Genomic DNA, 27,240 nt, shown 5'->3' with positions numbered 1-27,240 from the left:
ATCATTCCTTCAGTTTCCTTCTTTAGCTCTCCCCTCTGTAGCCATTGCCAATTGTCATCGCTGGCTAGTTCTTTAGTCTGTCTCATGTATTGTCCGTGCATTGGTTTGTTGTGCCATTCCTCTGTTCTTTCTGTCTTTCCTCCGTCTCTGTATATTTCTGGGTCTTCGTCTACTTTTATTAGTCCTTCTTCCCATGCACTCTTTAGCCACTCGTCTTCACTGGTTTTCAGATATTGCCCCAGTGCTCTGTTTTCGATGTTGACGCAGTCCTCTATACTTAGTAGTCCTCTCCCTCCTTCCTTTCGTGTTATGTATAGTCTGTCCGTATTTGCTCTTGGGTGTAGTGCTTTGTGTATTGTCATTTGTTTCCTGGTTTTCTGATCTATGCTGCGGAGTTCTGCCTTCGTCCATTCCACTATTCCTGCGCTGTATCTGATTACTGGCACTGCCCATGTGTTTATGGCTTTTATCATATTTCCGGCGTTGAGTTTTGACTTGAGTATCGCCTTGAGTCTCTGCATATATTCTTTCCTGATCGTGTCCTTCATCTCTTGGTGTTTTATATCTCCTCCTTCCATTATTCCCAGGTATTTGTATCCTGTCTCATCTATGTGTTTGATGTTGCTCCCATCTGGTAGCTTTATCCCTTCAGTTCTCGTTACTTTTGCCTTTTTGTATGTTGACTAAGGCGCATTTTTCTATTCCAAACTCCATCCTGATGTCTCCAGATACAATCCTTACAGTCTGGATTAGGGTATCTATTTCCTTGATGCTCTTACCATACAGCTTGATGTCGTCCATGAACATCAGATGGTTGATTTTGTTGCCTCTTTTCTTGAATTATTATTATTATTATTGTTATTATTATTATATATAATATATTTAATAGTTTTTTTTTTTTTTTTTTTTTTTTTTTTTTTGCTCTATCACAGTCCTCCAATTCGACTGGGTGGTATTTATAGTGTGGGGTTCCGGGTTGCATCCTGCCTCCTTAGGAGTCCATCACTTTTCTTACTATGTGTGCCGTTTCTAGGATCACACTCTTCTGCATGAGGCCCGGAGCTACTTCAGCCTCTAGTTTTTCCAGATTCCTTTTCAGGGATCTTGGGATCGTGCCTAGTGCTCCTATGATTATGGGTACGATTTCCACTGGCATATCCCATATCCTTCTTATTTCTATTTTCAGATCTTGATACTTATCCATTTTTTTCCCTCTCTTTCTCTTCAACTCTGGTGTCCCATGGTATTGCGACATCAATGAGTGATACTTTCTTCTTGACTTTGTCAATCAACGTCACGTCTGGTCTGTTTGCACGTATCACCCTATCCGTTCTGATACCATAGTCCCAGAGGATCTTTGCCTGATCGTTTTCTATCTCTCCCTCAGGTTGGTGCTCGTACCACTTATTACTGCAAGGTAGCTGATGTTTCTTGCACAGGCTCCAGTGGAGGGCTTTTGCCACTGAATCATGCCTCTTTTTGTACTGGTTCTGTGCAAGTGCCGGGCATTCACTTGCTATGTGGTTTATGGTTTCATTTTTCGTATTGCACTTCCTACATATGGGAGAGATGTTATTTCCGTCTATCATACTTTGAACATATCTGGTTCTTAGGGCCTGATCTTGTGCCGCTGTTATCATTCCTTCAGTTTCCTTCTTTAGCTCTCCCCTCTGTAGCCATTGCCAATTGTCATCGCTGGCTAGTTCTTTAGTCTGTCTCATGTATTGTCCGTGCATTGGTTTGTTGTGCCATTCCTCTGTTCTTTCTGTCTTTCTCCTGTCTCTGTATATTTCTGGGTCTTCGTCTACTTTTATTAGTCCTTCTTCCCATGCACTCTTTAGCCACTCGTCTTCACTGGTTTTCAGATATTGCCCCAGTGCTCTGTTTTCGATGTTGACGCAGTCCTCTATACTTAGTAGTCCTCTCCCTCCTTCCTTTCGTGTTATGTATAGTCTGTCCGTATTTGCTCTTGGGTGTAGTGCTTTGTGTATTGTCATTTGTTTCCTGGTTTTCTGATCTATGCTGCGGAGTTCTGCCTTCGTCCATTCCACTATTCCTGCGCTGTATCTGATTACTGGCACTGCCCATGTGTTTATGGCTTTTATCATATTTCCGGCGTTGAGTTTTGACTTGAGTATCGCCTTGAGTCTCTGCATATATTCTTTCCTGATCGTGTCCTTCATCTCTTGGTGTTTTATATCTCCTCCTTCCATTATTCCCAGGTATTTGTATCCTGTCTCATCTATGTGTTTGATGTTGCTCCCATCTGGTAGCTTTATCCCTTCAGTTCTCGTTACTTTGCCTTTTTGTATGTTGACTAAGGCGCATTTTTCTATTCCAAACTCCATCCTTGATGTCCCCAGATACAATCCTTACAGTCTGGATTAGGGTATCTATTTCCTTGATGCTCTTACCATACAGCTTGATGTCGTCCATGAACATCAGATGGTTGATTTTGTTGCCTCTTTTCTTAGTTGATACCCGGCATCCATCTTCTGTAGTACTTTTGTCATGGGAATCATGGCTACTACGAAGAGTAGTGGGGACAGTGAGTCGCCCTGGAAGATCCTCTCTGATATAACCTCTGCTAGTCTTTTTCCAGAGCTTGTAAGTATTGTATTCCAGTTGCGCATTGTATTTTTGAGGAAGCTGATGGTATTTTCCTCTGCCCATATATTTTCAGGCATTCTATTAGCCATGTGTGTGGTATCATGTCGAAGGCTTTCTTATAGTCTATCCATGCCATGCTTAGGTTGGTTTTCCTTCTCCTACTGTTCTTCATTACCATTTTGTCTATCAGGAGCTGGTCTTTTGTGCCCTACACTTCCTTCTGCAGCCTTTCTGTTGGTGCGGGATGGTGTTTGTCTCCTCTAGGTAGTTGTATAGCCTTTCACTGATGATAACCTGTTAGTAACTTCCACATTATTGGTAGGCAGGTGATAGGCCTGTAGTTACTGGCTATATTTCCCTTACTCTTGTCTTTTTGTACTAAGGATGTTCTTCCTGTGGTCATCCATTTGGGTGCTTGGTGATTTGAGATACAATGCTGGAGTTGTTTCTGCTATTCGTGGGTGTAGGGCCTTGAAGTTTTTTGAGCCAGTATCCATGGACTTCATCGGGACCTGGGGCTTTCCAGTTTGGCATTTTCTTTAGTTGGTGTCTGACTGTGTCTGTCGTGATGTCTGTGAATCTTTGTTTTATTTCTCCCTGTTTCTTCTTCCTTGACTTCCTGGAGCCATGTTGCATGTTTGTTGTGTGAATACCGGATTGCTCCATATGTTTTCCCAGAGTCTCTTACTTGATTCGGCTTCAGGAATTTCTGGGTGGTTGTCTTCCCCTCTTAGTTGGCTGTATAGTCTTTTCTGGTTGGTTCCGAATAGTTTGTTCTGTTGGTATCCCTTATTCCTGTTCATGTACCGTTGGATCTTGTGTGCTTTGGCCTTAAGCCTCTGTTTTACATCTTCTATTGTGTTGTTTAGTCCCCTCTCTTGTACTTTGTATTTCTCGTTGAGTCCTCCCTTGTTTTCTTGCTTCTTAGCCTTTTTTCTGCCATCTCTTTCAGTTTACTCAAGTCAGATCTCATCACCATGATTTGCTTTTCCAGGCGCCTTTTCCAAGGAGGTTGCTGTTTTGGTTTCTTGTTGGGTTGGTTGTGACGGTGGTGTTGGTGTTCGAATCCCCATCAGTTCTGCTACTAATCTTGCTCCTGCATATGTCAAGTTATTTGTTTCTGTGATACTGGTGGTGTGTATTAGGCCCATTATTTCATTGACCTCACTTGTTTTCTCCCTTAATTTCTTGGTGTTGTAGGCTTTCATGGAGGGGATCTTTGTTCTCTCTGTATCTAGTTGGTGTCTGACTGTGTCTGTCGTGATGTCTGTGAATCTTTGTTTTATTCTCCCTGTTTCTTCTTCCTTGACTTCCTGGAGCCATGTTGATGTTGTTGTGTGATACCGGATTGCTCCATTATGTTTTCCCAGAGTCTCTTACTTGATTCGGCTTCAGGAATTTCTGGGTGGTTGTCTTCCCCTCTTAGTTGGCTGTATAGTCTTTTCTGGTTGGTTCCGAATAGTTTGTTCTGTTGGTATCCCTTATTCCTGTTCATGTACCGTTGGATCTTGTGTGCTTTGGCCTTAAGCCTCTGTTTTACATCTTCTATTGTGTTGTTTAGTCCCCTCTCTTGTACTTTGTATTTCTCGTTGAGTTCCTCCCTTGTTTTCTTGCTTCTTAGCCTTTTTTCTGCCATCTCTTTCAGTTTACTCAAGTCAGATCTCATCACCATGATTTGCTTTTCCAGGCGCCTTTTCCAAGGAGGTTGCTGTTTTGGTTTCTGTTGGGTTGGTTGTGACGGTGGTGTTGGTGTTCGAAATCCCCATCAGTTCTGCTACTAATCTTGCTCCTGCATATGTCAAGTTATTTGTTTTCTGTGATACTGGTGGTGTGTATTAGGCCCATTATTTCATTGACCTCACTTGTTTTCTCCCTTAATTTCTTGGTGTTGTAGGCTTTCATGGAGGGGATCTTTGTTCTCTCTGTATCTGGCTCCATCCATTGTCTAATCTTTTCTACCCATTCCGTCCTCTCTGTTACTTCGTCGGTGTTTCTTCGTGTGTCGTTGTTTGATACCTCATCCTCCCTGTCGTCTTCTGTGGCATCGTCTCTCAGTTCGTCTTCGTGTAATTCGTTGTCGTGTGACATTTCCCTTTCCAGTTCTTCTCTTTCTGTTGGGGAGAGCCAGTTCTTTTTCTTTATGTTCCTTACTTGGTCTGCCAGCCTCTGCTCTGTTTGGGGGGTGTTATTCCTCTCATTCCAGATGTTTGACCAATCTTCTTCTATATCCTCTCTCCGTCGGGTTGCTTCTGATGTAGCATCTCATATTTCCTTATTTTCTTCTCTTGTCCATTTCTTCCTTTTTGCCTCTGTAGCTCCAATCTCAGGCTGTTCATTACTGTCGTTGTGGTGATCAGTTGCTGGATGGGACGACCTCCAAGTACCTGACCGTCTTCCCCTACAATTGGGTTGAATACCTGGTTGCCCGGACGAAGCTCCTCTGTTGCCAGAGGTTCCATTTACGTCGTTGTCGTTTATTCCATCATTTCTTTCCATCATTGCTGAGTTTTGCTATTTAACCCATAGCTGGACCCTACCCCATCAGGGATAGGTACTCATTTACAGCTGAGTAGACTGAGGAAATTATGGTAAAGATCCTTTCCCAAGGAATCAACGCCGAGGAGAGCGGTCACCCATCCAACGACTGACCAGCCCCAATGTTGCTTAACTTGACTTAAGTCTATTGACGACCTAACCCACTCCTCCACGGCGCCACACATTTATTATTATTATTATTATTATTATTATTATTATTATTATTATTATTATTATTATTATTATTATTATTATTATTATTATTATTCAATTTGTTTAAAGACACTAATACAAATTATTCCTCTCTCTCTCTCTCTCTCTCTCTCTCTCTCTCTCTCTCTCTCTCTCTCATCTAAGACATCAAACTCGACGCTTTCTCAGTAAATAAGTGAAAATCTCTTTGGTATATATACATGTTGCTAGAGAGAGACAGAGACGAGAGAAGAGATTCCATTTTAAATGAAATTTACATATTAACTATCAAATACTTCACTAGAATTCAACAACAATGCTTTCACCTTCATCTCATTTACCGAGAGAGAGAGAGAGAGAGAGAGAGAGAGAGAGAGAGAGAGAGAGAAATTAAGCATCATAGGAAATGGAAAAATTCGTTCAACTAAAAGTGCTTCTGAAGACAATAAAACCGAGATCACATTCGCCACGCCTCCTAAGAAAGAGAGAGAGAGAGAGAGAGAGAGAGAGAGAAGAGAGAGAGAGAGAGCAAATACTTTTTTGTCGCAATATTTTTTGTTTGTTTTTTTGGACGAATGGTGACTCAGCAATTATCGTCCGACCGTGAAACTGGAGGACTTCCCAAAAATGCTGGAGGCGGGCCCCGGCCAAGGGTGGGGGGTGGGGGCTGTTGGGGTAGGGGGAGGAGTTATCGGAGAGGTTGGGGGCGGAGGTTGGTTTGACCTGGGCCCGTTATCGGTGTGTCAGAGAGAGAGAGAGAGAGAGAGAGAAAGTCCGAACAGCACATATATATAATACCCCGAACTCCAGCCCACCTTCCCCAGTCTGACTTAGACTCAAGTCCAATAAAGACCAACGACATCACAGGCTTGTAAAGTCTATTATAGATATTGAAGTGAGACGTTTAGACTTTTAAAGACTTTTCCTGATGGACTGAGAGATTTGTACCAAGTCAGCCTCTGGGACTTGTAAGTCTATAGGTTACTTCTGCTGACTGACTATGATTTCAGAAATGACACGCCGCTGGGAGCCTTTTACTGCCATCACAGCATGGGCATTCTTAGGCCTAGTCTCCGCCCATGCCCAAGAATATTTGGGGTATGGCCTAGATGCCCCTGGTGACTACTGCCCCACCTACATCAATTACATCACAGAATACAAGACAGAGTTGAAGCACGTACGTAAATATAGGTTTTGTATTTTGTAATGGTGGTAAATTTCATTCTTAGGCCTAACTGTAAATACAGCTATTATATTTTGTATTGGTTTTAGTTTCATTCTTAGGCATAACTGTAAATACAGAGCTTTTGTACCTTGAAATTGTGATAAATTCTATTCATAAGCCTAACTGAAATATGTTTTGTATCTTGAAATTGTAATAAATTTCATTCTTAGACCTAGGTGTAACTAAAGCTTTTGTTTTCTGTAATGATGGTAAATTCATGCTTAGGCCTGAAATTGATTTTTTATAGCAAATATAGTCTATTGCCAATAGACTGCGTTACGCAGGAAAAAATAAACATATTTGTTTATTTACATATTCATTTTTCATTCTTATATTTATTATTTATTCTGTTTAATCACCCTTCATTTTTCAACCATGTGTACATATTTATTTATTATTCCACTGAATGATTCTTATATTTTTTACGTGAACTTTTAAAATTCTATTCACACACACAAAAAATGAACATAGTTGCGTATTTATATATTCATTTTTCGTTTTATTAAACAATTCTTATATTCATTATTTATTCTGTTTAATCACCCTTCATTTTTCAATCATGTTTACATATCTATTTATTATTCCGTTAAATAATTCTTATATTTATACGTGAATTTTCTTAATTCTATTCATTTTCTATTGTCGCCAAGGTCACACAATACGAGACGGTCTACCACACGAATTTCGTAGCCAGCACCGTCGTCCAGCCCGTCTACAAGACGATCTACAACACGAAATTCGACACGAAAGTCGTCCCGAAATACGTCTCCACGACCCACTACTCCACGCACGTCGAAAATATAGTCGGCTACAAGACCAAATACCAGACGTCGTATTTCGACGAGTACGTCACCGAGACGAACTACGTCGAGAAGTACGTCACGGATACGGTCTACCAGACAGTCTATCTGACGCAGATCGCGTACAAGACGGAGCTGACGACAGTGTTATCGCCGTCTTACGTGACGTCGACTCGGTACGCGTATCATACGGCGTATAAGACGGAGTACCGACCGAAGCATAAGACTGTCGTGGTCACGATGCCGGCTTATGTGACTGTCTGTCCTGATGTGGATTACTGGTGAATTTTATTTTGAAATTTTTAATTCAGTCATTAAATTCTTTAGGTTTTTATTATGGTTTGTCTGTTGAATGTTTGTTTTGAATTTATTTTCTAAATTTCAACTTTCTTAATTATAAAGTTTATCATTTAATTTTTATTTTTCTTTTATCTTATTAGAAAGGTTTGACTGGCGAATGTTTGTTTTTAATGTCTTATTTTCAAAATTTTAAAGGTCTATATTTTGAATTTCATCACTTAATATGTTATCTTTATTTATTTTTTAGAAAGGTTTGGCTGTTGGATATTTGATATTGAATTAAATTTAATCTATTTTGGAAAGTGTGCTTGTTTACTTATGTGTGTGTGTGTATGCATGTGTGTATATGTATGTATGTATACGTATATTGTAAAGCTTTAACTTCCTCTGTGTTATTGTACATAATATTATTACCATAGTCATTATTATAATTATTATATTTTCCTTGTTAATAGTTTGTTAAATAAACTTAAATTCATAATTTTCCTTTGCTTTTCCTCTAAATAAATCATTAACAACATTGAAACAACAAAATATCACAATATCGCATGGAAAAACCTGGACTCTGGTCATTGCTTGGGTGGGCAACCAGCAGGAAACGCCAAAGCCCTCAGTGACCACATGGCTTCCCTGAGCATCCTCAGTGCAGGGTGTATGTCAGGCACCTTCATCCCAAATATCTTTGCTGAAAACCGGGAAAGTAGAAAGTAAAATAAAAGTTACTTTTCTACTCAATAGATGACGTTGTTTGGGCTCGACTGATGACGTCACTGATCGATTGATCAGCTGATAATTCTCTCAATAGATGGCGGTGTTGAATGTCCATCTAGTCGAAAAGTTGCAATTGAAGAATGGATGATTCCATCTCCTTATTACAGATACTCTTTACTGCTTGTTTGTACTTAATATTACATTAATTAAACCAAGATTTCAATATATCTATTGTTTTCGAAAAGTGTAAAGTGGAAGACTGCAAGCATTCACTTCCTTATTACTTCATCCTTGATCGATGACGTCATCGTAAAGAAACGTTTTGAATAGGCCAGTATATCTAAGGAGTGTTTAGTGATTGTGTCTATTAAGTGTTTGTCTGTCAAGACTTTCGAATCCGTGGTCCTCGTGTGGTCGCCATTTCCACTAAGAGAAGATTTTGGAGGTGTTGAATGTAAGTAAGCAAGAGTATTTCCCCAAAAGTGGTCCGGCTGGGCCTATACCCAAATTGGACGTATACAAAGTTATCTGTCTCATTCCTACCTAAAGATCAGATATTCCCAAATGATAATTCCTGTACGTAGCTGACCAAGAAATCAATAAGAAAAATTAGTACTCCCTCCCTTTTCAACAACCCCCTCATAGGGGGTGGGCCAATCAGAAAATTCGGGTATGGCAGACGTCCTCATTCTATAGCATTGTGTGGTAACCATAGACCTGGTATTCCTAATTGATAATTTCTTCATATACTGACCAAGAAATTAAAAATGACCACCCCCTGCCCTTTCCAACCCTCCTCCCCGCCCACAGGGGTGGTGGGCCAATTAGAAAATTCGGCTGTTTGTATCCAATTTTTGTAGCACATTGTGGTACCTCTAATCTCCAGTTGAGTCACTTAATACTGTTAAAGAACTCATACAGATATATTGACAGTGGCATTCAAATCTTCGTGAGTCATTCTGCCAATTTAATTTTTCTTGCGCATATCTTAACTTCTTTTTTTTAATGTATATTGGTTTGTGGGGTTATTGATTTGTCTTTGTTCGTGAATAGGTGCATTTCACGTTGCAGGCGACGCCTTAGTGTAAAATAGATACTCAGATTTAGTCTCCATGAATATGCGTCCAATTTAATGAAAATGATTATGATAATAATTTGTCAAAATAAACCTTCACATAAAAGTACCTTCCTAAATAGATTTCAAATAATTCTCTCTCTCTCTCTCTCTCTCTCTCTCTCTCTCTCTCTCTCTCTCTCTCTCTCTCTCACTTACATTTGAATAATCATTTTACTTCGCACCTTTAAGAGACAGCGAGTTTCCCAATTTTTGGGGTCAGTCTCTATTGTTCTCCTCTCTCCCTCGGCCATGGGCTAGATAAAGGCATCGAGTTCCCTGTCCCATAACAAGAATTCTATTGTAACCTTCCCAGATTGGACCTAGGCCCAGGTGAACCCCCTAAAATCATCACGTAGTCCATATGCTGTAATTGACCTCTTCCCAACAAATTCTGACAAAAAGCCATATTATATAATGTTATTCTAGCGTTTAATCTCATTTTATATATATATATATATATATATATATATATATATATATATATATTCTCTCAAGCGTAACGCGCACGTACATCATTTTTTCCCCCTTTGTAATGTTCTTAATAATCTTTGACAATTCTTAAATTACCTTTCTAGACGTCTCACTGATGAATGACTGGTAAAAGCGTGTGTGCGTGTAGAGAGAGAGAGAGAGAGAGAGAGAGAGAGAGAGAGAGAGAGAAATGCACAACACTCACCATCAACATATTAGACCATTATCGCTCGCTGAAAAATTCAGACACCTAAAAGAAAAAAAAAAACAATGACCACGTCATGGCAACAACGTAAACGCTGCCTCAGAGATGACTTTCCCACCGGGCGTTCGAGCTCGCTTTGTTGACATTTTCTTCTGCAATTTTTCATCATGAAGTCGCCGCTCCACCTTTTCAGTTTTTTTTTCCCCTCCCGAATTTCTTGCTTGCCCGTTTCATTGCTTGCTTTCCCTGGGCGGGAGTTTTATAGATGTGACTTGCATTTGTCTATTTCTTAAAAGAGCTATCGAGTTGAGTACGTAGTTGTTTTGCAACGTTAGAGACGAAATGGGTCGTAATGTTTTTGTGGCGTAATAGGGTCAAGAAATAGGGTTTTGCGAATTCTTACGTTTTACTTTCAAATGGAGATCAATTTTCAATTTTTTTTATATATTTCTCTGAATGAAAGGAGAGAGAGAGAGAGAGAGAGAGAGAGAGAGAGAGAGAGAGAGAGAGAGAGAGAAATGACTTGTAACTAAAAATTATAAAAATGTGATTTTATGGAAAAAATGTAAATTCAATATGATTATTGAATATGCTCGATATATTGACAGTAAAGGAGAGAGAGAGAGAGAGAGAGAGAGAGAGAGAGAGAGAGAGAGAGAGAGAGAGACAGGTGACTTCTCACTGAAAATTCTAAAAATGTGATTTTGTAAAAAAAAAATTTTTAATTCAATATGATTGTAGAACATGCTCGAGTAAAAGAAAGAGAGAGAGAGAGAGAGAGAGAGAGAGAGAGAGAGAGAGAGAGAGAGAGAGAGATGACTAGCCATTGGCATCGTTAACCTCTCGTATGCCCAGGTACCCACGGCAATTATAAATGGCTGCCATGCCCCATGAAGGTAAAATCATTTCCCGTGGTCATTATTGAATGACTTTTTTTTTTTTTTGTAAATTGTAAAACCTTCATAAAAGGTCAGGTGAATGACCTGACCTCTCGTGAATTTTCCTTTTCAGTTTGTTTATGATAATGAAATTTGAGTTAGGTCAGATAGTGATAAAGATTGATATATATATATATATATATATAATATATATATATATATATATATATATATATATGTGTGTGTATATATATATATATATATATATATATATATATATATATATATATACATGAGTTTCTATAAACAGAAAATCGTTGCACATTCTGTCAACGAACTATAAAATCAAATATAGATAAATGTAATTCATAAGTAGCAAATATATATTTATATATATATACAAGTTTTTCTTTATATATATATATATATATATATATATATATATATATATATATATATATATATATACTGTATGTCTATATTGGTTCGATAAAAAAATTTTACTTTCTATCACTGATTAAAAAAATTAAAAAATATAAAATAAACCTTAATACGCTTCTCTCGCGTTCTTCTTACCCACAATTAAAAAAAAACACATTGCACAGTGTTTTTCTCAAAAAAATTATTTTTTTACTAAAAAAAGCAAGAAACCGCAATAACTTCTCGAAATCATTTTTATTCGCAAAAAAGGGTTCGAAAGTCATTTGTCTTTTGGTCTGTGTTGAAAGAGAAAGGTATGTGTGTGTGTCTTTTTTTTTTTTTTTTTTTTTTTGAGTTCCGTGAAAGGGTCTGAAGAGTTTGAGAAGTCTTGGAGCATTTTTGAATGATGGGGAAAATCAAGTATTTTTATCTTATTTCTTTTTTATTCACAGATTTTTTAATTAAATATTTTGCCAGTATTCTATGTCTTCACAAGTAAGCAGGTATATTTCCCAGTATATTTTGATAATATCTAATGAATTAAAACCCTGCAATTGCGTTTATGTGTATAATTTGGCAATATTCTATACAATCCAACAGAAGCAGATATATATTTACAAATATATTTTGAGAGTATTTTACAAATTCAGACACAGCAGGTACATTCACGTTATATTTTGACAATAATTTATACTATTAAACATAAGCAGGTACATTCACGTTATATTTTGACAATATTTTATACTATTAAACATAAGCACGTACATTCACGTGTATATATGATCAATATTCTACACAATCAAGCACAAGGAGGTATATTCATTAATATATTTTGACAATATTTTATACTATTAAGCATAAGCACGTACATTCACGTGTATATTTGAACAATATTCTATACAATCAAGCACATGTAGGTATATTTACTAATGTATTTCGACAATATCTTATCCCTTCAGACATACAGCATGTACATTCATCTACACATACATACAAACACATACTGCAAACATAGACAAATTTGAACATACAAACAATTTTATTGATAAAATATCAAAGGACGTCTTATTTCTTTCATGTCACGGTTAATTATTTATATAAATATTATTTCATCATCAACAAAAATTATTCTTTTTATTTATTTTCCATTTATTTTCGAGTATTAGACTTTCCAATTGACTGCTGCTGCTCTCTCTCTCTCTCTCTCTCTCTCTCTCTCTCTCTCTCTCTCTCTCTCTCTCTCCAATGGTGTCTCGTTCGCCTCTAAAAGCGAAAAGTTGGCATTAAATATTTTTTTTTAATTCAAGAAACGACAAAATAGACTTTCGAAATCAAAGATACATTTATTCGTTTCAATAGCTTTTTTCAAAACTACCTTTCATTCAGTGACTTAAAAAAAAAAACACGTACACTTTTAGAAGAATGTCAATACTTGCTTGCAAAGGTTTTTATGCTTATTTTCTATGTTTTCAGATACATTATACTTAGTTACTTCTATTCAAAATACTTTTTCTTAACCTGGATAAATTCTTAAGTCAATAAAAATTGTATCTATTTGTTTTTTTCTTAAACCCAAGGTATAGATTATAATACTCACAGACAGATACTTATGAATTTACCTGTCATATATCTGTCAATTTATCTTGACAGGTAACAAGGAGGAAGCATTTAGGTAATTCAATACTTTTCTTTTATCAATTTCATAAAAATCATGAATTTCAGAAATTGGTCCAATTGAAAAAGCACTGATATACACGACTGATAATTCAGGAAGATTTCTGAAGTGGAAGCAAGCGAAAAAAATAGGGAAATGGGGCATTATCATATAATGCCATAAGCATCAATCGTCTTAGAAACAAAAATGGGGGAATTATCGTGCAACGCCATAATCATAAATCATCTTGGAAGCAAAAATAGGGGAATTATCGTACAACGCCATAAGAATAAATCGTCTTAGAAGTATAAAAAGGGGAATTATCGTACTATGCGATAACCCTCAATCATCTTGGAAGCAAAAATGGAGAAATATCGTACAATGCCATAAGCAATAAATCATCTTAGAAGCACAAAAATGAGGAATTATCGTACAACGCCATCAGCATCCATCGCCATAGCTACTAGAACAGTACCGTAGCAAATCCCCAGGGCTCAAATTAAATGCACTGCATTTTAACCTTTTTTACCAATAGCTATTTCAGTAGCGTCGCTAGTAGCGATATGAGAGGCGCTAGTAGTAATAGCATTATTAGTCATTATCGTCATTTGCCATATTTTGCTGATATTGATTGATCTGTCAGATTTTCTTTTCCAGGCTATCGGCTTTGTCAGTCGTCTGAAGAGAAGGAGAATGTTTGTGAAAGAGAGAGAAGAGAGAGAGAGAGAGAGAGAGAGAGAGAGAGAGAGAGAGAGAGAGAGGGAAAGCTATCGTAGGGTGACGCTGCTTTTTCTCAGTGATACAAAAGCGTAGATTGTGACAAAGAAAGGCAATAATAGTTATTTATGTTTATATACAAAGACAGAGAGAGAGAGAGAGAGAGAGAGAGAGAGAGAGAGAGAGAGAAGGTTCAGGTGTGTGTATTTGGATGGGAGAGGCCTTATGCCAACACAAATATCTTGACAAAAAAACCAACTCCCTGTGCTCCAACCACCGACAAAAACTACACAGAGGTCATGAGTGGGTTTTTGGGGTTGGGGATTATGGGGGGTGGGGGGTGTGTGGGAGACTGACCGGGTCACACTGATTTGGGGGGTGACAGTATATATATAAAAGGCCAAGTTTGGTTAGAAGTTTCATCAGTGGCTTTCCAGAGCTCTCTGTAGACACATCTCTTGCCACAATGGTAGGGAATTTCCGTTTCAAATTTTATTACATCTCATTTTATTTTTCTTTATTATTTGCAATTTTATTTAATTTCATTTTTTTGTGTAATTTTGTCTTAATTTTTTTTTATAATTTAATGTATATTTCCAATTTTTTATTTTTTATTTTTTTTTTTCAAGTATTTATTCTCTCAAAAATATTTTACATTGTTCACCTAATTTTTTTTGTTTAAATTCTCCCTCTCAAGATTTTTTTCAAGTTATTTTTTTGTTTTTTTTCTTTTTTTTTAATTTTAAAGTATTTTTTAGACTCCATTTCTTTAAAATTTTTTTATATTTTTATCAATTAATTCTTCAATTGTCATTCTCATTTTTTAAATATACATATATATTTGGTTTCTTGTTTTATTATTCTGTATTGCTTTATTATTAATTTTGCGTTATTTTATCTTTCTCATTTTTAAGTTTAACTTTTTCAATCTTGTCTTATTCATTTATTACAGTATATCATTTTCTATATCAAATTTACATATTATATATATATTACATTGCTCCATTGTTTTATATATATATATATATATAGTATATATATATATATATATATATATAGTATATATATATATTACCTCCCGTACCTGACAAGTCTCTTACACGTACGACCACCATTTCCACCCCCCAAAAAAAAAAAAAAAAAAAAAAGCAGATGCCAATCTTCTGGACGCTGGCGACAGCCGCTGTACTTTCGGCGTCGGTCACGGCTGACCCCCAGTACGGCTACGGCGATACCTTAAGCGGATACGGCTCGGACATACCGGTCATCCGGTACACGGGCGGAAGTGGTGGAGGATACGGCTCTAGTGGTGGAGGATACGGCGGAAGTGTTGGAGGATACGGCTCTAGTAGTGGAGGATACGGCTCCAGTGGTGGAGGCTACGGCTCTAGTGGTGGAGGATACGGCTCCAGTGATGGAGGCTACGGCACTTCTGACGGAGGATACGACTCCCACGGGAGTAGCGGAGGCGTCTACAGCGGGCTCTCGGCCAGTTCCGACTCCTACGGGAGTGGTGGGGGATACGGAGGGTCGTCTTCGTCTGGAGGAGCCCACGTCGCCAAGTGTTACGGCGGTGGCGTCAAGTACCAGACTACCTACGTGACGCAGATTCAGGAGGTAAACCAAGATTTATTATTCGTTAATGAATACATTAGAAATAGGATTCATTTATTAATTCAAATCACAATTAAATATTAGATTTCCATATTGCGTGATGAAGAACTGGAACGTTCCCAAGGTTCTGGAACTGTATAAAGTTCCAGGACTGGTTTACGAAGCTCTGGATTCTTGAAGAACTGGAACTTCGACAATGTTATGGAACTGTATAAAGTTCCAGGACTTGTTTACGAAGCTCTGGATTCTTGAACTGGAACCTTGCCAATGTTATGGAACTGTATAAAGTTCCAGGACATGTTTTTACGAAGCTCTGGATTCTTGAAGAACTGCAACTTTGTCAATGTTATGGAACCGTATAAAGTTCCAGAACTTGTTTACAAAGCTCTGGATTTTTGAAGAACTGGAACTTTGCCAAAGTTCTAGAACTGTATAAAGTTCCAGAACTTGTTTATGAAGCTCTGGATTCTTGAAGAACTGGAACTTTGCCAAAGTAACGGAACTGTATAAAGTTCCAAGACTTGTTTACGAAGCTCTGGATTCTTGAAGAACTGGAACGTTCCCAAGGTTCTGGAACTTTATAAAGTTCCAGAACTTGTTTACAAAGCTATGGATTCTTGAAGAACTGGAACTTTGCTAATGTTATGGAACTATATAAAGTTCCAGGACTTTGTTTATGAAGCTCTGGAATCTTGAAGAACTGGAACTTTGCCAAGGTTCTGGAATTGTTGAGATTGTTTAAAGAACTAAAACTTCATTGTGAAGTTCTGGAACCTTGAAAGTGCTGGAACTTTGTCAACTTTCTGGAATTGTTTAAAGTTCCAGAACTTCATGATGGAGTCCTGGATTAATGCAGTACTGGAACTTTTCCGCCGTTCTGAACTTTATCATGAGGCTCTGGCATCTTAGAGTGCTGGAACATTACTAACATTCTGGAGTTGTAAAAAGTTCCAGAACCCCGTTGTGAACCTCTGGAATATTAAGGTTCCGGAACTTTACCAATTCTCTGAACTCAACTCGAAATTCAGGAATATTCATGTACTCTGCTAACGCTCTGGAACTATATTGATATCCAAAACCAATTTTCTGAACTTAACTGAAATTCTGGAATATTGAAATACTGAAATACTGAAGTACTTTGCTAACGCTCTGGAAATAATATAAAGTTCCAGAACTTAGTCTCCTCTAACTGGAACCTCATGGAACCCAACCCTCTTCCAGGTCCCGTTCTACGAGACCATCGTCAAGCAGCAGTTCGTGACGACTCCAGTCGTCCAGCCAGTCTACAAAACCGTCAACAGCGTCATCCTGGAAACCGTCACGGACGTCGAGTACGTCACGAACACGAGGTACAAGACCGTCGTCGACCTGGTGACGCAGCAGAGCGTCATCTACAAGACAGTCTTCCTCCCCATCTACGTCACTAAGACGGACCACAAGACCAACTACGTCACCACGACGTACGTCGCGCCCGTCACCGAGTACAAGACGGACTACGTCACGCAGGTGAAGACCGTCAAGCAGCCGAAGCTAGTGACGAAGACCCACGTCCACCACGGGACGGTCTACCTGACGCAGGACGTGCCCGAGTACCACACGACCTACAGCACTTACTACAAGACTCAGACTGTTTGCCCAAATCCTGGGCACGATTATCACTGATGTGAAGGTTTTTCTTTCAACTTATCAATTACTAGTTATTCATAATCCACGAGGCTGTTTTTTTTCAGTTTGTTTCTGTTATGTTTGACTGTTAGGTCCAGTTGGAACGTTTTTTTTTTTTTTTTTTTTTGTTTTTTTTTTTTTTTTTTTTTTGGCTGTTATGTCCAACATGGACGCAGTTTTTGGCTGTTAAGTCTAATTTTGTTTATGGCTGTTTTAGGTCCAAATGAGACATTGTTTGTGGCTGTTAGGTCCAACTGGGACATTGTTTGTGGCTATTAGGACCAACTGGGACATTATTTATGACTGTTAAGTCCAAATAGGTAAATCCAAATAGGACACTATTTATGACTAAGTCCCAATAGGACACTATTTATGACTGTTAAGTCCAAATAGGACACTATTTGTGACTGTTAAGTCCAAATAGGACACTATTTATGACTGTTAAGTCCAAATAGGACACTATTTGTGACTGTTAAGTCCAAATAGGACACTATTTATGACAGTTAAGTCCAAATAGGACACTATTTATGACTGTTAATCCAAATAGGACACTATTAAGTCCAACAAGGACACTATTTATGACTGTTAAGTCCAAATAGGACATTATTCATGACTGCTAAGTCCAAATAAGACACTATTTATGTCTGTTAAGTCCAAATAAGACACTATTTATGACTGTTAAGTCCAAATAGGACACTATTTATGTCTGTTTAGTCCAAATAGGACACTATTTATGACTGTTAAGTCCAAATAGGACACTATTTATGACTGTTAATCCAAATAGGACACTATTTATGACTGTTAAGTCCAAATAGGACACTATTTATGACTGTGAAGTCCAAATAGGATACTGTTTATGTCTGTTAAGTCTAAATAGGACACTATTTATGACTGTTAAGTCCAAATAGGACACTATTTATGGCTGTTAAGTCCAAATAGGACACTATTTATGACTGTTAAGTCCAAATAGGACACTATTTATGACTGTTAAGTCCAAATAGGACACTATTTATGACTGTTAAGTCCAAATAGGACACTATTTATGACTGTGAAGTCCAAATAGGACACTATTTATGTCTGTTAAGTCTAAATAGGACACTATATATGTCTGTTAAGTCCGAATAGGACACTATTCATGACTGTTAAGTCCAAACAGACATTGTTACGTCCGACTGGGACATTATTTTCTTTTTTACAGAAAAAATACGACAACAATAATTGTTTTTTATATATATAGTTAGAGCAATTGGCTGTTCTATAATTACCTAATTTATAACAATAGTCAATTTACTCTTATTTATAATATATATACCAAATTTAACTATATAACACTGGAAATCTTAAGGTTTTGTCCGATATTTTAATTATTCATGTGTATATACAGCATACGTATTTGCCCTTATGTATATAAATGCACGTACATACACACACCTATTAATATATATATATATATATATATATATATATATATATATATATATATATATATATGATATATATAATTAGATACATATGAATATATATATATATATATATATATATATATATATATATATATATATATATATATATATATATATGTGTGTGTGTGTGTGTGTGTGTAATTGTTAAATAATATGGAATCTTTGGAAACATACAAGACAGTATGAAATTCCAAAGCCGTTAATAAAAGTTTATAAATTCCAATCCATGAGTAATACTGCAGTATTCCCATACGTAGGAAACATTGTCATAAGTATTAAAACATTTCTTTATAAATTTCGCGTTAAATTCTTAACACAAAAATGTTAATTTGTTTTTTCAGTAATCTGTCTTTTCATTTTCCACGAAAATTTGGAAAAAGAAATAAAAAAAAACTATGAAAATTACCAATAAATCATTTTTATGAGCTTCGCTTAGACCTGTTACGTAAGCCACGCCCCCTGGGATTGGCGAATGCTGCATTACCAATTCTTATTAGAAATATATTGCTAATGCAGTCATATATATATATGTGTGTGTGTGTGTGTTTTGTGTGTGTGTGTATAAAACTCTAATTTCATTTAATCCATAAATGATGATTTTATTATATTTAATTCATTGCCAAAATTTTGGTTTTTAACTGCCATTCACTTAACCGTCGATAAAAATTTTGAATTATATATAACATCCGTACTTAATACAGATTGTATTAATTCATCCCAGAGGTAAACTAAGCTATCAAATATAAATATTATCAAACATACAGCTTTAAAAGAATATGCGTGCATACATATGACATGAAGAATGCATTATACATATACCTTGAATTCCTTCGACCTGCGCATACATCTGTCGTAGACGGAAGGGCTGAGAGAGAGAGAGAGAGAGAGAGAGAGAGAGAGAGAGAGAGAGCCTTTCTCCCTACCTGAACGTCTATTAAAGAGAGAGAGAGAGAGCTCCTTTCGAATTTTGATAGGTATATGCCCAAGAGAGCCTTTCCTCTCTCTCTCTCTCTCTCTCTCTCTCTCTCTCTCTCTCTTTCACACACATAAACACACATTTTCAAAAACATTTCATGTGTATTGTGAATTGAATGGTTAAATTTGACAAAATCCTCTCTCTCTCTCTCTCTCTCTCTCTCTCTCTCTCTCTCTCTCTCTCTCTCTTGCACACATAAACACACATTTCCAAAACATTTTATGTGATTTGTGAATTGAATGGTTAAATTTAACAAAATTCTCTCTCTCTCTCTCTCTCTCTCTCTCTCTCTCTCTCTCTCACACACACACACACACACACACACACACACACACACACACACATACACACACACATGCACAATACGTACACACATATATTAAGGTAAACACGTTTTTAAAATCCTGCAAAATAATATGTCAATAAAATGCATTTGCAACTATGTATACGCGCTAAAAATACATACGTATTTACCTTTGCTCATTTTTTCATACGTGCTAAGTATACCTAATCAAACATCATTTTCAAAACTTCACAATTCTCATAATCACAATCTACCTTTCAATCCAAAATCACAGATCGCAGATCGCTTCAGATCACCAGCGCAGTCAACGTGACTTTTAGAAAAAAAAAAAAATCATTAAGAAAAACCCCAACTCCCTTTTAGAACCTTCTTCTACGTGATCAGTTCACCTGGGGAAGAAGTCATCATTAGAGACAGGAATGTTATTTGCCCAGCTGCCGTTCACCTGCGCCAGGTAAGACATGCGAGTGACGGAAGGCAGAAATCAATACTTGGTTCGTATCGCTGGGCAAATGGATAGTTTACCTGTAGTACTGTATACGTTTGGGGACAGGTAATAGGGTGGTGTGTTTGTACATATACACCCATATACACACACACATTTCCACTAGACTTCAAAACTCCTGATAGATTCTTAAAAAAAAATAAAAAAAAATAAACGGGAAGTATTGTTGGGGAATATTTACCTGTACGGTACGTTTGGACAGGTAATAGGTTTGGGGTGTGTTTGTGTGTATATGTATACATTTACACATTCACGGATATACACACATACACTAGATTCTAAACAAACAAAAAGTATTACTGGGAAAATTGATAGTTAACTATTCGGGAAAATTGTCTATCACCCTTACAGTAAGTTAGAACAGGCAATAGATTGATGCGTATATATATAAATACGATAACCCACACATACATATACACCAGACTGACAAACACACACACACACACACACACACACACACACTGCAAAGAAACTCGCCATAACAAAAACTATACACTCCGAATCACGCCTTATAATAAACACGTCTACAGACACTGAAATATTCAGCAAGGGAATTCTTGTGCTGTATCGACTATTGGGGGCTCCACACTTCTTGCTAAAAGAACCTATATTCTTTCCTCTTTATTCCTCTTTATAACAGAGACTGTCTTTTGTTTTTTTAATTGTTTCTCGTCTTCGTTATTTTCCGTTTCTTTTGCTTGTGCCTGTCTGGTCTGCGTGTTTGCTCGCAAGTAGGAATTAGCAAAAAAGTTACGTGTTTTTTTTTCACAAAAAAAAATCTTAACCAAAACTTAAAGGCCTCTGAATCTGATAGAATTTTTTTCTTATTTTCTTGTGTGTTGTTTTTTTGGCATAGCTTTTTTTTTTTTTAGCACGTGGCTGTTTGTTTATTAGCAGGAATTAGCAAAATAGTTACGTGTTTATTTTTACCAAAAAAAAGAAGAAAAAAACACATTGGCCAAAAATCCAAACACTTCTTGAGTTGTCAACAAAACATGAAAAAAGAATTATCTTCATAATTGCCATCTACTCTCCATTCTTCTAAGCTTTCATCTCCCCCTCTCCGTCATTCCCTCTCCCAGCCCCCCTCACCCCCTCTCGCTCAAAATCAATGAAACCACAACCCTCCCCCCCCCCCCCCCCAAACGGGGTCAGTGAGTCAGCCGTGAGTTAAGCCTTTAACTCCCCAGATCAAAACAAGTGGCCGATTGCGTCATCATGATGACGTCATCGGTCGGTCGCGAACGCCCGGAGGATGAGACTTGATCAGCTGATCTCTTTGTTTACAGTCTTCTTCTTCTTCTTTTTGTCATTTTCGTTCAGTAACGAGAAACTACCAAGGTTTATTATTTTTATTATTATTATTATTATTATTATTGGATTATTATTATTATTTATTAATTATTATTATTATTATTATTAGAAGGAGGAGGGCCTTCTCTGAGGGCAGTAGCATTGAATACAATAGCTGTTTCAACGGCATTTAAGTTTATATAGAATCTTCTCAATTCTTCTTATGATCTTCTTCTCGTCAGCATGTAGCTGGTGTATTAAGTTTCCTAAGGACATGTAAAGATTTTCATTTGTCTTAGGTTTATTCCTCTAACGTGTCGACAGCGCACAGGCAGTCATCTATGAGAGTATACAGTAAAGTGAATTAAGATACGTTTTACAAGTATTTACATGCAAGGTCGTGTACAATCGTGGGCGGGTCGATGAGCAGGGATTTTTAATTGGCCGTTGGATGGTAACGAAATCTTTCCCTGAGGCGATGAGACCTGCGAAGTCTGGCCGGAGTTATTAGCGTGGGTTGGGTGTTGGTTGGGGTACCTACCTCTTGGGCGGCAGGTACTGCTGCATTCTGTACAGATGACACATCTTCCGCTCGTTCTCTCTCTGCTTCTTCCTCTCTTTCTCTGTCTCTCAGTTTCTTTTCTTTCTCTCTTGCAAATTCCTCTCTCTCTCCCTCTCTTTCTCGTTCGCTTATTCTTATTCTCTCTCTTTCTCTCTCTGCTTGTTCTCTCTCTCCCCCCTCTTTCTTTCTTTCTCTCTCTGCGTTGTTCCTCTCTCTCTCTTTCTCTATCTCTCTCTCTTTCTCTCTCCCTCTCTCTCTCTGTCTCTCCCCCCTCGATCTCTCTCTCTCTCTCGTGGCGGTATACGGAGTCGGATGGTTTCTTGTGCTATTTCTTCTTATGATGGTAGGAAGAAATTCTGTTTCTTTTACCGTGTTGATAGTCGGCTTTTTCTCTAATATGTGTAATGCTTCAAGGTAACGTAGCGTTTCCGGTTCAGGTGCTTGGTCAATAATTTTTATGTTCGTTATAAGTTCAGCTCTTTCTGGTCTCCTGTTTATGTTGTTCCCTGTAGTGATTGAAAATGGCCCCTTCTTGGAATTGGTGGCAGGAAAGTCGCTTGGAGAGTCTGGTGGTGGTCATCCCGATATAAGAATGGTGGCATCCATCCACCGAGCATGTGAATTCGTAGATGACACCCTTCTCTTCAAAGACGTTTCTGGGGGCGCTGGATTGTTTTTTAAGAAGCAGCTGGCTGGTTTTCATGTTTTTGTAATAAATTATGAGGCTAATTTTATCACTTTCTGTAGTGGGGGAGACATTTTCGCTGATTATTTTCCTTATAGCCTTTTCGTCTTCCAAATATTTGTGGTGCATATGATTTTTATAAAATATCTTTATAGCTCCACTTTGGTTGTTAGTTTCGGTCGTTCTTTCTGGTGCCATTTATTTATGGAGTCCCTCGTTTGGCGTTCGACCATGCGGTTTGAGAAGTTATTGTTGATGAGGACTTGTGTAGACCTTTCGATCTCACTGGTGGTTTCTCTCCACGTGGAACAGTGTGTAAGGGCGCGGCGACGAAAGGCAATCTACCACCACGGACAGAGTGGTATAGATGTGAGGACACACAGGCTTTGAACATCCCAGAGGAAGCCCTAAAAGCCTTCTTGAAATATGCACTAAGAAGGCCACCTTTCACAACCCCACAGAGGACATCTTTTATGCCAGATTGACGGCGTGGCAATGGGCTCCCCATTAGGGGTCCTATTTTGCCAACTTCTACATGAGTGTCGTCGAAGAAAGGGTTTTCAATAAGATCCCCTGCCCCTCCCCAATACTACCGCTACATAGACGACACCTTCATAAGAGTTGACAGAGAAGAGGACCTTGAAACTTTAAGAAAGACTTTCGAAGAATGCTCCGTCCTTCACTTCACGTGTGAACGCAGCGTAGACGGTGCCCTACCCTTCCTGGACGTTCGGGTACAGCAGACCCCTAGGGATACACCACCACGGTTTACAAGAAACCCACAAACCGGGTCTATGCCTTAATGGGTTCAGCGAGTGCCCAGACAGGTATAAAAGATCGGTGGTAGATGCGCCTTCGTCCGCCGCGCCCTTACACACTGTTCCACGTGGAGAGAAACCACCAGTGAGATCGAAAGGTCTACACAAGTCCTCATCAACAATAACTTCTCAAACCGCATGGTCGAACGCCAAACGAGGGACTCCATAAATAAATGGCACCAGGAAAGAACGACCGAAACTAACAACCAAAGTGGAGCTATAAAGATATTTTATTAAAAATCATATGCACCACAAATATTTGGAAGACGAAAAGGCTATAAGGAAAATAATCAGCAGCGAAAATGTCTCCCCCACTACAGAAAGTGATAAAATTAGCCTCATAATTTATTACAAAACATGAAAACCAGCCAGCTGCTTCTTAAAAACAACCCAGCGCCCCCAGAAACGTCTTTGAAGAGAAGGGGTGTCATCTACGATTACACTTTTATGCTCGGTGGATGGATGCCCACCTTCTTATATCGGGATGACCACCACCAGACTCTCCAAGCGACTTTCCTGCCACCTTCAAGAAGGGGCCATTTTCATCACTACAGGCGAACAACATAACAGGAGACCAGAAAGAGCTGAACTTATAACGAACATAAAAATTATTGACCAAGCACCTGACCGGAAACGCCTACGTTACCTTGAAGCATTACACATATTAGAGAAAAAGCCGACTTTCAACACGGTAAAAGAAACAGAATTTCTTCCTACCATCATAAGAAGAAATAGCACAAGAAACCATCCGACTCGTATACCGCCACGAGAGAGAGAGGAGGGAGATCGAGGGGGGAGAGGAACAGAGGAGAGGAGAGGGAGGGAGAGAGTCACAAAGAGAGAGAGAATTAGAGAAAGAGAGAGGAGAGGACCAACAAGCCAGACCGACGGAGAAAGAGGGAAAGAGGAGGAGAGAGGAACAAGCAGAGAGAGAAAGAGAGAGGAATAAGAATAAGCGAACGAGAAAGAGAGGGAGAGAGAGAGGAATTTGCAGAGAGAGAAAGAAAGAAACTGAGAGACAGAGAAAGAGATGGAAGAAGCAGAGAGAGAACGAGTACCTGCCGCCCAAGAGGTAGGTACCCCAAACCAACACCCAACCCACGCTAATAACTCCGGCCAGACTTCGCAGGTCTCATCGCCTCAGGGAAAGATTTCGTTACCATCCAACGGCCAATTAAAATCCCTGCTCATCGACCCGCCCCACGATTGTACACGACCTTGCATGTTATAAATACTTGTAAAACGTATCTTAATTCACTTTACTGTATACTCTCATAGATGACTGCCTGTGCGCTGTCGACACGTTAGAGGAATAAACCTAAGGACAAATGAAAATCTTTACATGTCCCTTAGTAAACTTAATACACCAGCTACATGCTGACGAGAAGAAGATCATAAGAAGAATTGAGAAGATTCTATATAAATTAAAGGCCGTTGAAACAGCTATTGTATCAATATTATTATTATATTATTATTATTATTATTGATTATTAGATTATTATTATAGAAGAAATAATAATAATAATAATAATATATGAAGGTAGGAGACCCTCTCTCAAACATGTTTTGTTTTAAGATGGATGGCAGCATCAGTGGAATTGATTTTATATATGGTCTTTTCAATTCTTCTTATGTATTCTCTTCTCATCAGGCTGATATTTGCTAAGAGCATGGCCGATGTTCATATCTCGGTGAAAGAAATGCTTATCTAAAAATAAAAAAATAATTTATTGATATGATAACAAAAGTGGTTAACAAATCTTAGTCTAAGGGTGTAACGGAATTCCAACGTTTCCAACCGTATCATCGGTTCATTTTCAAGGAAAGGTGAGCTTGAACTGATTGAAATGGGGTCGTTCGGCGGTATTTATTGTGTCCCAGGTGCTCTGTCTGATGGGCGCTGCATTTTCATTGGCTGAACAGAGGATTAAGTCCCTGAGTCAAGCCGTCTTGCAGAGGTGGAAGCTCGCACTGCTCTTCTCGTGCGGACGCTGGAGACTGGGAGCGTAGTATTGGGAAGGGTCATTGCCGATAGACGGGGGCACCTGATTGGCCCGTTCGATCGGCTCTATGGTGCTGGCGGGCGGCGCCCTTCGTGCCACCGTCGGGAGGAGTGAAGCTCTGGGTGGTGTTGAGGCTGGGTCTCTCCTTCCCGATGTGTAGGGCCTCCAAGAGGCGGAGGCGACGGTGGTCTGCTGCCTTATCGATAATTCTGATATTAGGAATAATGTCATTCCTAATTATCCTGGTATTGTGGACGTTTTTTGGCATGATTATGGATGGCGCCTTCCTGAGCGTGGCAGGATATCCTCTTCGAAAATCGCATAGTCGTCATACCAATGTAAGCGCCGGGGCATTCCCGGACAGGGCATTTGTACTGGTAGACAACGTTAGTTTTCTTGAGAGGGATAATAATAATAAAATAATAATAATGATAATAATAATAATAATAAACAGAAATTTTTAAAGTAAACAATGACAGTAGTTGTTGTAGACAGAGGTGGCCTTATGACACCCAGTGTTCCTACTCTTGGTGTAGCTCATGATGACACTAAAAGTGCTAAGAGATACTATACAAATTCCAAAAGCAGAAAACACGAGGAATGCTGGAAGCATTCATATTCCTTGGAGCATTCCCATTCTTTGGAACATCCCTATTCCTAGAAAAATCATTCCTGAGAATGTTCCCATTGCTGGGAAAATTCCCACTCCTGGGATCATTCCCATTTGTAGGAAAATTCCCATTCCTGGTAGATTTCTTGTTCTGGAATCATTCCCATTCATGGAGTAAGATTCTCATCTAGAAGCATTCCCATTCCTGGAATATCATTCCTGTTCTGGAAGCATTCCCATTCCTGGAATATCATTCCTGTTCTGGAAGCATTCCCATTCCTGGAATATCATTCCTGTTCTGGAAGCATTCCTATTCCTGGTGCCATTTATGTTCTGGAAGTGTTCTCATTCCTGCAAACATTCCCGTTCTGATAGCATTTCCGTTCGGGAACATGTCCATCTCATTCTCAGGAGCATCCCTATTCTTGGGAACATACCCATTCCAGAAATTCCAATTATTGGGAGCATTACCATTCCTGGTAGCATTCCCGTTCTGGAAACATATCCATCCCATTCATAGGAGCCTTCCTATTCCCAGAAGCATTCCTCTCATCACCAGGAGCGTTCCAATTCCCGGAAACATTCCTCCTTCAGGAAGAATTCCCATTTCTAAGAACATTTCCACTCTTTGTAGGAGTTCCATGGAATATCCCGGATTAACCATTTCTTGGAACATTCCCACTCTTGATAGGATTTCCGTGCATTGGAATATTCCCAGATTAACCATTTCTAAGAACATTCCCACTCTTGGTAGGATTTCAGTTCCATGGAATATCCCGGATTAACCATTTCTAGGAACATTCCCACTCCTGGTAGGATTTCAGTTCCATGGAATATTCCCGGATTCCCAGGAGCATTCCCTCATTCCCATTTCTTCCAGGCTATCTGGAATGTGGACTATGCTGGA

At 38.5% G+C, this 27,240-nt stretch overlaps 2 protein-coding genes across 2 annotated transcripts; both read left to right on the top strand.

Moving 5' to 3' along the window:
- The first annotated feature begins 6,172 nt into the window (after nt 1-6,172).
- Nucleotides 6,173-7,994, top strand: LOC135207622 (uncharacterized). The gene is made up of 2 exons (XM_064239484.1): nt 6,173-6,514; nt 7,213-7,994. Exons 1-2 carry the CDS (start codon nt 6,338-6,340, stop codon nt 7,645-7,647), a joined length of 612 nt encoding a protein of 203 aa, XP_064095554.1. The 5' UTR covers nt 6,173-6,337; the 3' UTR covers nt 7,648-7,994.
- A 6,275-nt stretch (nt 7,995-14,269) lies between these two features.
- LOC135207621 (keratin, type II cytoskeletal 1-like) lies at nt 14,270-17,247 on the top strand. The gene is made up of 3 exons (XM_064239483.1): nt 14,270-14,304; nt 14,985-15,452; nt 16,671-17,247. Exons 1-3 carry the CDS (start codon nt 14,302-14,304, stop codon nt 17,109-17,111), a joined length of 912 nt encoding a protein of 303 aa, XP_064095553.1. The 5' UTR covers nt 14,270-14,301; the 3' UTR covers nt 17,112-17,247.
- The last annotated feature ends 9,993 nt before the right edge of the window (nt 17,248-27,240 follow it).

This window comes from Macrobrachium nipponense, chromosome 34, assembly GCF_015104395.2.
Source record: "Macrobrachium nipponense isolate FS-2020 chromosome 34, ASM1510439v2, whole genome shotgun sequence".
Taxonomy (NCBI): domain Eukaryota; kingdom Metazoa; phylum Arthropoda; class Malacostraca; order Decapoda; family Palaemonidae; genus Macrobrachium; species Macrobrachium nipponense.
This window is presented reverse-complemented; position numbering and strand designations above follow the sequence as displayed.